Below are 11,077 nucleotides of genomic sequence, written 5' to 3'. Positions count from 1 at the left end.
GAGCTAGGGCAGGCAGGGAGCCTGCCTTAGCCCCAGGCCCCCGCTGCACTGCCAACCGGACTTTTAACGACCTGGTCGGTGGTGCCAACTGGAGCTGCCAGGGTCCCTTTTCAACCAGGCATTCCGGTCAAAAACCAGACGCCTGGCAACTCTATTCAACATATTCATAAATGATCTGGAAAAAGGGGTAAACAGTGAGGTGGCAAAATTTGCAGACAATACAAAATTATTCAAGATAGTTAAGTCCAAAGCAGACTGTGGGCTTTTGGGCTTGGGAAACAAGGACGGAGTGGTGGAATCACATCGTCATGCACGTCTGGGATGACGAGCAGTGGCTGCAGAACTTTCAGATGAGGAAAGCCACATTCATGGGACTGTGTGATGAGCTTTCCCCAGCCCTGCGGCACAAGGACACGAGAAAGAGAGCTGCCCTAGAATCATAGAATATTAGGATTGGAAGGGACCTCAACCAGTCCAACCCTCTGCTCAAAGCAGGACCAATCCCTAGACAGATTTTTGCCCCAGATCCCTAAAGGGCCCCCTCAAGGATCGAACTCACAACCCTGGGTTTAGCAGGCCAGTGCTCAAATCGCTGAGTTATCCCTCCCCCTGTTGTTGGAGAAGCACGTAGCGATGCACTGTGGAAGCTGGCTACTCCAGACTGCTACCGATTGGTCGCTAACCAATTTGGAATGGGAAAGTCGACCATTGGACTCGTGTTGATGGAAGTATGCAGGGCCTTTAATTGCATCCTGCTTCAAAAGACCGTGACTGGGCAACGTGCGTGACATTGTGGATGGCTTTGCACAAATGGGCTTCCCTAACAGCGGAGTGGTCATAGATGGCGCACACATTCCAATTCTGGCACCAGACCACCTAGCCACCGAGTACATCAGTCGCAAGGGGTATTTCTCAATGGTTCTCCAGGTGCTTGTGGATCACTGTGGGCGTTTCATGGACATTAACGCAGTCAGAAAAGGTGCATGACGCATGCATCTTTTGGAACACTGGCATGTTCAGGAAGCTGCAAGCAGGGACTTTCTTCCCAGACCAGAAGATCACCATAGGGGAAGTCGAAATGCCCATTGTCATCCTGAGAGACCCCGCCTACCCCTTAATGCCGTGGCTTATGAAGCCATACATGGGACAACTTGACAGCAGGAAGGAGCGGTTCTACAACAGGCTGAGCAAGTGCAGAATGACGGTTGAGTGTGCTTTTGGCTGTTTAAAAGCCCACTGGCGCTGCCTCTGTGGGAAGCTGGACCTGGCTGATGACAATATTCCTATGCTTATAACCACGTGCTGTATGCTCCATGATATTTGTGAAGGGAAGGATGAAAGCTTCACTCAGGGCTGGACCACTGAGGCTCAGAGCCTGGAGGCTGAATTTGAACAGCCAGAGACCAGGGCTATTAGAGAGGTGCAGCGTGGGGCCATAAGGATCAGGGATGCCTTGAGGCAGCAATTTGAAGCTGAAAGCCACTAATATTTGTTGCTGTGCTGGGGAGTGCAGTGCTTGTAATGCTAGGAGGTGATTGTGATTGGTGCAGATGATGCAATATGAAGGTTTAACGTAATTGCCTGTTGTTTTGCAGGGCTCTGCTTTCAATTAGTAGAATAAAGATGTGATCATTATGGAAGATATCTTGCTGCTGAGGGTGAGCAGGGAATCAAGGAAGGGTCTTCTCCAAGACTGAGGCTTCCGCCCTGGCCATTATGCGACTTGCCTGTGTGCAGCAATGGTCCCCTCCCCTCCCCGTGACAGCACAGTGGCGCAGGAAAGTTACTGTTAATGGGGCAAGAAACAAAGTAGCTCGCGGAAGAACCTGTGGCAGCGGATTGCCCAGTATCTCCATAAGAGTTTCCTGGAGATCTCTGAGGCAGATTCCCATGAAGTGAGGGAGTCAATCTACAGCCTGTTCCGCCGCTCAGACTAGGCATGTGGTGGGAGAACAGCCTGCTTTCTGCAGTCCTCCTGCCCCCAACAACTCGCTTCAGCAATTTCCAAAATCAAATTCACTTACCAGGGGCCTCCTCTCCTGTTTGCGCTTCACCAACATCCAACAGCTGTGACTGGCTAGCCTTCTCCAGGGTAGAAAAGAGCTCCTGGCTGCATGAATCTTTGATCTCCAAGTCATCCTCTGCCTCTGGGTCCCCCTCCACATCCTTGTCCAAGATTTCCTCCTTTTGCTTGGTCCGCTCTCGACTGGCACGCGAGCCACTGAAGTATCCACAGTGGTCTTTGCAGTGGAGGTGAGGTTGCCGCCGAGTATCACATCCAGCTCTTTGTAGAACCGGCAGCTCATGGGCGCAGCACCGGAGTGGCGGTTTGTCTTCCGCGCCTTGTGGTAGGTGTTCCGCAGCTCCTTCACTTTGACCCTGCACTGCAGCGTGTCCCGGTCATGGCCCCTTTCTGTCATGCATCGTGAAATCTGTCTGTAGGTACCATAATTCCTATGGCTGGAGCACAGCTGGGACTGGACAGCATCCTTTCCCCAAATGCTGATGAGGTCCAGCAGCTCGGCATTGCACCAAGCAGGGGATTGCCTGGTGCATGGAGCAGGCATGGCCACCTGGAAAGATGCGCTGAGACCACTGCACGCATCACCGAGCAAACAGGAAGGGGACTTTCAAAATTCCAAAGGAATTTACGGGGTGGGGATGACGGTTGGTCACCTGAGGGCAGGGCAGTAGAGTTCAAACCAATGACCAGAGAGGCAAGAACAGGCATTGTGGGACACCTCCTGGAGGCTAATCGCAGCATTGTAATTGACCACGGTGTCTACACTGGCACCGCAGTGCTGTAGCCCCAGCGCAGAAAGCTGTATGCCTCTCGGGGTGTTTTTTTACAGCGCTGCAACTGCGCAGTTCCTGCGCACTAAGTGGCTTCGCAGTGTGTACACCTCGGGAGTTACAACACAGAAAGCTGCTTTACTGCACAGAAACTTGCCAGTGTAGACAAGGCCTGACTCATGGACACTGTGATCCTACAGAGTCAGGTGGTCTTGTCAACTGATACTAAAACATTACCTGGGACTTCTTGGGAAGTGGGGTCAAGTTTGAGAAATAAAGGATTCCCGCCTTATGTAAATCCTATTTAAGGGTGGGAAGGAAAGCAAACAGGACTCCTCCTCTCTATGGCCCAAGAAGAAAGACTGCAAATGGGAAGGCAAGGGGGGAGTCCAGACTGAGACGTGTTCAGTCTGAAAAGGAATATACCTGGAACTCTGAACCACAGAAACTTTGCAAACTGCCTGCAACAATATCTAGGGTGAGAAATACTATTTGTAACTAATTTCTTTAGTGAAACTTATTTTGCATGTTTGATTTCATTTGTTTAGTAATCTGCTTTGTTCTGTTTGTTACCCCTTTTACCACTTAAAATCTGTATTTTATAGTTAATAAAATTTGTTTTATTATTAAACCCAGTTTCTGTAATTTTTAACTGGGGGGCGGGGTGCACACCTCTCTCCACATTGAGGGAGGGGGCGAATTTCATAATATATCTTTGGGTCTGTACTCCAAGGGAGGTGGACATCTGAGTGCTGGAGCAAGTCCCTAAAACTGAGTCTTTCCAGAGCTGATCTGCAGCTGGGTGTGGCCCCGCCTGTGTGCGTGTTAGAGGAGGTTTAAGAGCCTGGCTCAGCAAGACAAGTTAAAGGGGGCCCATGCTAGCAGAACAGGTAGACTCAGCGGTTTCTCAGCATATCAGGTGGCTTCCCAAGGGGTCCAACCCGTACACTCCCATCATGAGACTGGCTTCCTTAAACGCAGGATCAGAGTAGTCAGTGCTGAGGTAAGTCTGTTACAGTGCTCCTATATGCTCTGTTTTCTTTATATAATTGCATCTCTGCTCCTCCAGTTCAGCAACTCTGGCATCAAGATGTTGTATTTGGGCTCTGTGGGCCGTGAGCTTCTCTATGGGTGCCATTGTAATCACTGTATACAGTGTGTACTTTGTGCAGTAAACTGGGTTGCCCCCATGCTGCCTAAACTCTTACTACCTCCGTTTGTTGTTATGCTGGTGATTTTACTCTATGGCTGGGTACTAGGTTGACAACCTATGTTTCAGACATATGTGAGAACATCCAAAATTACAATGGATAGGAACATTTTTAAGGGATAAAAAACCTCATACTTCAGGACATAAACTGAACTGTAACTGATGGGAGGGTTAGGAAGCAAACTTCTCCTTTGGCAACATTTCCCAAACTTTTGATAGCTGAGTCCTATTTCAAATAAATTAAACCAATTGCTTCCCTACCCCTCTCCATTCAGCCTCACCATGTTTTGTTAAAGTCCCATCCAACTTAATGTATCAGAGGGGTAGCCGTGTTAGTCTGGATCTGTAAAAAGCAACGAAGAGTCCTGTGGCACCTTAAAGACTAACAGATGTATTGGAGCATAAGCTTTCGTGGGTGAATACTCACTTCGTCAGACGCATGTAATGGAAATTTCCAGAGGCAGGTATAAATATGCAGGCAAGAATCAGTCTGGAGATAATGAGGTTAGTTCAATCAGGGAGGGTGAGGCCCTCTTCTAGCAGTTGAGGTGTGAACACCAAGGGAGGAGAAACTGCTTTTGTAGTTGTTCACACCTCAACTGCTAGAAGAGGGCCTCACCCTCCCTGATTGAACTAACCTCATTCTCTCCAGACTGATTCTTGCCTGCATATTTATACCTGCCTCTGGAAATTTCCATTACATGCGTCTGACGAAGTGGGTATTCACCCACGAAAGCTTATGCTCCAATACATCTGTTAGTCTTTAAGGTGCCACAGGACTCTTTGTTGCAACTTAATTTAGACATCTTCTATGCTCTCCACCACCTATTGGGGCACATTGCCATTCCATGATTGTGCATTACAGGATTTCTTGCACCTTTCTCTGAAGCATCTGGTTTTGGCCGCTGTTTGAGACAGCATACTGACTAGGTCTGAACTAGTGTGGTAAGTCTTGTATTATCTTTGTTAAAGGCTAAGGCTTTTTTATTTGTTTATTTTACAGATTTTATTTACTTTCGTATACTAACAGTTGAACAACTTACTCTCTGCAGCACCAGATACCCACTCCAAACTTCCTTCTACTCTGTGCTCACTCTTGCACTGCCTTTTTCCCATTCCATTTACTACCTTTCTCAGCTCTCTTGCCAATAGACTCACTCTGCAGTCTCCATAAGTCAGAAACAAGTTATATCCAACATAGCACATAAATACAAAAAAGAAAAGTCTTAACAGTACAGTAGTCTATCTAAATTATAAATAAATTAATGGAGATATCCTATCTCTGGAAGGAACCTTGAAAGGTCATCGAGTCCAGCCCCCTGCTTTCACTAGCAGGACCAAGTACCAATTTTGCCCCAGATCCCTAAGTTGCCCCCTCAAGGATTGAACTCATAATCCTGGGTTTAGCAGGCCAATGCTTAAACCACTGAGCTATCCCTCCCCCTCTGCTGTGAGTTGTGTTGTCATTATGCCACTGCAGTTGTTACCAAATACTAAACAGCTTTTTCCTCTCCCTTTTCAGTGTATTAGTTGCTTTCCTTCAGCCAGTATGATGAGACTTCGGATTTCCAGCACTATTGTTGTAGTTTTCCTTATGATTCAGACTGGATTCTTACTATTTATGTATGCTCGACGTAGCAGCTTCATGCCTCAGTCTGAAGAGAAGCCATCTCGGGTGCACATCCTTATTCTCTCTTCCTGGAGGTCAGGATCTTCCTTCGTTGGCCAACTGTTTAGCCAACACCCTGATGTCTTCTACCTGATGGAACCTGCCTGGCATGTGTGGGTAACGATGTACCAGAACAGTGCCAAAGTCTTACATATGGCTGTTAGAGACCTAGTCAGGTCTGTCTTCAAGTGTGACATGTCTGTGTTTGATGCCTACATGCCTTGGAAGAGAAATTTGTCCGATCTGTTCCAGTGGGCAGTGAGTCGGGCACTCTGTTCAGCTCCTGCCTGTGATTCCTTTCAACGCACCGACATTACCAATGAAATGGCCTGCAAGACCCTTTGTGGCAAGTACCCATTCAGCAAGGTGGAGGAAGCTTGCAAGACCTATAGCCACATTGTCCTCAAGGAGGTCCGGTTCTTTGATCTGACAGTTCTCTATCCCCTTCTCACTGACCTCTCCCTGAATCTCAAAATCATTCACTTAGTGCGTGATCCCAGAGCTGTTGCCAAGTCACGAGAACAATCAGTAAAAGCCTTAGCTCGTGACAATGGGATTGTTCTGAGCACCAATGGCACTAAAGTGGAGGACAGCAAATATAAAGTAATGCAGGAAATTTGTAGAAGTCATGTCCAGATTTATGAAACAGCTACTCAAAAACCTCCAAGATTTCTAAAAGATCGCTATTTGATGATCCGTTTTGAAGATCTGGTACAAGATCCCTTATCAGAAATCAGAGACATGTATACATTTGCAGATCTTAGACTGACCCCCAGACTTGAAAGCTGGATCTATAATATCACACATGGCCAGGGACCAGGAAAGAAAAGGGAAGCCTTCAAAATCACCTCCCGAGATGCAGTTAATGTTTCCCAGGCCTGGAGGAATATTCTTTCCTTCCAGAAAATTAAGAAAGTACAAGAAGTCTGCAAAGGTGCTATAAATATGCTTGGCTATAAACTTCTGGATTCTGAGAAAGAGCAAAAAGATTTGTCATTAGATTTAGTGTTGCCAAGACAAAGAAACCAGTTCAGTTGGTCATCATTTAATCCGAAAAACTAAGACATATTACTTTGAGAGGTTTTTTGGAAATTTTATGTATCTACTGTGCAATGTGTAGGTAGTATGAAAAGATTTGGCTGTCAAATTTAATTCTAGTCCTAGCTGCTATTTTTTTCAAGTGATGGAAGTTTGTTTTTTTTCTTCAATTTCACACACTGGAGAATGTGAAACAAATGAGAAATGCAGCATGAGATTTGTCAGTTTGCACACTTACAGCTGAGGTGAGCTGTTGTGAACACTGCATCTTGTAAATATTATAATTTAATATGTTAAACTATATGTCTTTCAAAGGTGAATTAATGGAGATGGAAAATGTCTTTTTTATTTATTGAGTAATATTTTAATTTTTAAACCTTGATTAAACTCAGGATAACATTTGATTAAACATTTTAAGGAAATCTCAACATCATCTCAAAAACAAATGCATGGAAATCAGGATGGCATAAATTCTCTCAGCTTTCTGCATTCTTTTTTTTTTTTTTAGTATCCCCTGATTTATTGTCTTTTGTATTCTCCCCTGACACCTCTTCAAGCTATTTTGCAGCTCTGTGTTTTTTGAAAACTTGTCTGAATCTTTTTGTGTGTGTTAATTTTCAGTAGTGCAGATCATCCTGGGAAACCCCAGAGAACTGGGGTTAATTCTAAAAATGACCTATTTTTGGGTCAGCTGTGAAATCCTGAATTATTTTGTCAATAGATTTACCTGTGCTCTGATCTGAATGGCAGAGTTCTCACCAGCTATTTGATCAAGGCACTGGAGTAGAGCTTTTGCATTGGAGTATGGAATCTAAAAGCAGAAAATAGAAGTAGAAAATTAGAATGAGGGAATCATCGTGGTAATAGCCTGTTCAGAAGAACATAATCATATGCTCTATAACTCCATGACACACATAATAGGAACAGACCTGCTTCTACAATCTGTGTAATTTACAGCTTTTTTAAAATCAAATTCTAGTTGTAGTACTGAAGAGTCAATTCTTAATGAAATTCACCACAGCAAATATGTCTGCCTTTGAAGCTTGTGTGTTATTTATACTTCCGTATGCAATTCTTTGACAAAAACAGATCTTGAAGCAGAAATAAAGACTAATTTAAAACTCTTCATCTGAACAAAGGCATTAAATCATCTAACATTTAATCAATTTTGGATACACAGTTAATATTAATTGAGGGAAATCATTAAACTCTTAATTTTGGAAGTGGTTTGGGCAAAATCTCAACTAAGTATATACTAGGGCTGTCAAACTATTAAAAAAATTAATATCAAGATTAAAAAATAATCCTGATTAATCAGTTTTAATTGCACAGTTAAACTGTAATAGAATAATATTTAATTAAATATTTTGGATGTTTTCTACATTTCCAAATATATTGATTTCAGTTACAACACACAATACAAAGTGCACCGTGCTCACTTTATTATTTTGGATTACAAAAATTTGCACTGTAAAAACATAAACAAAAGAAAAAGTATTTTTCAATTCACCTCATACAAGTACTGTAGTGCAATCTATTTATAGTAAAAGTGCAACTCACAAATGTAGATTTTTTGTTTTTTACATAACTGCACTCAAAAATAAAATGCAAAACTTTAGAGCCTACAAGTCCATGCAGTCCTACTTCTTGTTCAGCCAATGGCTAAGACAAACAAGTTTGTTTACGTTTATGGGAGATAATGTTGCCCACTTCTTATTTACAAAGTCACCTGAAAGTGATGTGCCAGATATGCTAAACATTTGTATGCCCCTTCATGCTTCGACCACCATTCCAGAGGACATGCTTCCATATTGATTTTGGGTTCTTCTTGATAACAATCCAAAGCAGTGCAGACTGACGCATATTCATTTTCATCATCTGAGTCAGATGCCACCAGCAGAAAGTTGATTTTCTTTTTTGATGGTTCGGGTTCTATAGTTTCTGCATCAGAGTGTTGCTCTTTTAAGACTTCTGACAGCATATTTCACACCTCATCTCTCTCAGATTTTGGAAGGCACTTCAGATTCTTAAATCTTGAGTCAAGTGCTGTAGCTACCTTTAGAAATCTCACATTGGTACTGTGACACCGCACCCCATATTCTTCATAGTGATATTATTATGATATGGTTATAGCATAATTATGATGCATTTTATGCAAGATGGGACATGTGAGCTGTCATTGGAAAAGTTATGATTTGCTGAATATGATTATCCTATTTGTATGCATGTATCATTTTGTATCTGAAGTTAATAATATTGACTATGTATCTGTATTTCAAATGTAGTTACACCTCAGTACTGCCCATTAGACAAGATGCTGTCAGTCTAGATAGCTGGTTGGGAAGGACCTATTCAGGACAATGAGCCATTAGGGAAAACAATAGGCCTTCGGAGAAGCTTATCTCCTATCTGGTGATGAGCCTTCCTGAGAACACCACAGACAGCCTGTAAGTGAAGCTGCTATGACTCTACAAGGACAGGTGACCAGGTCACATGTTGCTGGACTCCATCTTGGGATGTAAGTATTTTTCCACAGACTGGTCTGGGAATCAAGCTTTGGAATAAAGGGTTCCCGCCATATGCAAAAGCTACATAAGGCAGAGAGTGACATCATCTGTGGTTCTTCACTCCCCACACAAGAGGACTCCTGGAAACACCTGAGGAACAAAGACTGAACTGGGGGAAGTGCTGGACATAGGCTAAAGGGATTTCTAGCCTGTGTATGAGACACCTGGAGCGTCCAAGCTGTAAAGCATGTGCAGCTTGCCCCGTAAGAATCTGCAGCCTGCTTGTATCATCTCTTAGGGTGGGAATCTGCTAATTCATATCCAAACTATCTAGTATATTAAGCTTAGTTTGCATTTTTTATTTATTTGCTAGGTAATCTGCTTTGATCTGTTTGCTATCCCTTATAATCACTTAAAATCTATCTTCTGTAGTTAATGAACTTGTTTTGCTTTATCTAAATCAGTGAGTTGGAGTGAAGTGTATGGGAATCATAGTTCAAGGGGCAAAGGCTGTTGCATATTCCTCTCCACATTGAGGGAGGGGGTGAACTTTATGAGCTTATGCTGTACAGTTCCCTGTGCAGTGCAAGACGGTATAATTTTGGGTTTATACTCCAGAGGGGGTGCGAGCTTGGGGAGCTGGGAGTTGTCTTGGCTGTAGCCTTCCTATGCAGGGGCTGGTCAGCCAGCCTGCATGTAACTGCAGCTGGGTGTGTCCCTAGCTGTATGAATCCTGGTAAAAGTGCAGGCTGGAGAGCTTTGCAGCTTATCACAGCAGTACAGTGTGAGAGGGAACCCAGGCTGGTGGATCGGGGGCTCAGTGGTACCCCAGTTCCAGGTGGCACCCCAGAGGGAACCTGTCACAGGTACCTTCTTTGCGTTTTGTCAAATCTGCAGTGAAAGTGTTCTTAAATCGAACAACATGTGCTGGATCATCATCCGAGACGCCATAACATGAACTATATGGCAGAGTGAGGGTAAAACCACAGAGCAGGAGACAATTCTCCTCCCAAGGAGTTCAGTCACAAATTTAATTAATGCATCATTTTTTTAATGAGCATCATCAGCATTGAAGCATGTCCTGTGAAATGGTGGCCGAAGCATGAAGGGACATACAAATGTTTAGCATATCTGGCACATAAATATCTTGCAACGCCAGCTACAACAGTGCCATGCGAACGTCTGTTCTCACTTTCAGGTGACATTGTAAATAAGAAGCAGGTAGCATTATCTCCCGTAAATGTAAACAAACTTGTTTGAGCGATTAGCTGAACAAGAAGTAGGACTGAGTGGACTTGTAGGCACTGTACACTTTGTATTCTGTGTTATAATTGAAATCAATATATTTGGAAATGTAGAAAAACATTCAAAAATACTTCTGATAAATTTCAATTGGTATTCTATTATTGTTTAACAGTGCAATTAAAACGGCGATTAATCGTGATTAATTTTTTTAATTGAGTTAGTTTGTTTTGAGTCAATTGCTTGAGTTAACTGTGATTAATTGAGAGCCCTAGTATATAGACTCATAGACTCATAGACTTTAAGGTCAGAAGGGACCAATATGGTCATCTAGTCTGACCTCCCGCATGATGCAGGCCACAAAAGCTGACTCACCCACAACAGAATCTTCCAGCCTGCGACCCCTGCCCTATGCTGCGGAGGAAGGCGAAAAACCTCCAGGGCCTCTGCCAATCTACCCTGGAGGAAAATTCCTTCCCGACCCCAAATATGGCGATCAGCAGAACCCCGAGCATACAGGCAAGATTCTACAGCCGGACCCTCATTTTACCCGCGATGGCCCGTTAATGCCTATTTGACTAAAATCACATTATCCCATCAAACCATTCCCTCCATAAA

The 11,077-nt window shown here is 43.7% G+C and overlaps 1 protein-coding gene across 1 annotated transcript; it reads left to right on the top strand.

The window, feature by feature from the left end:
* The first annotated feature begins 269 nt into the window (after positions 1–269).
* Positions 270–6,734, top strand: LOC135889014 (carbohydrate sulfotransferase 5-like). Its single transcript, XM_065416830.1, has 2 exons — positions 270–314; positions 5,526–6,734. Exons 1-2 carry the CDS (start codon positions 309–311, stop codon positions 6,732–6,734), a joined length of 1,215 nt encoding a protein of 404 aa, XP_065272902.1. The 5' UTR covers positions 270–308.
* Positions 6,735–11,077: the final 4,343 nt, after the last annotated feature.

Source organism: Emys orbicularis, chromosome 14 (genome assembly GCF_028017835.1).
Source record: "Emys orbicularis isolate rEmyOrb1 chromosome 14, rEmyOrb1.hap1, whole genome shotgun sequence".
NCBI classification, from domain to species: Eukaryota; Metazoa; Chordata; order Testudines; family Emydidae; genus Emys; species Emys orbicularis.
This window is presented reverse-complemented; position numbering and strand designations above follow the sequence as displayed.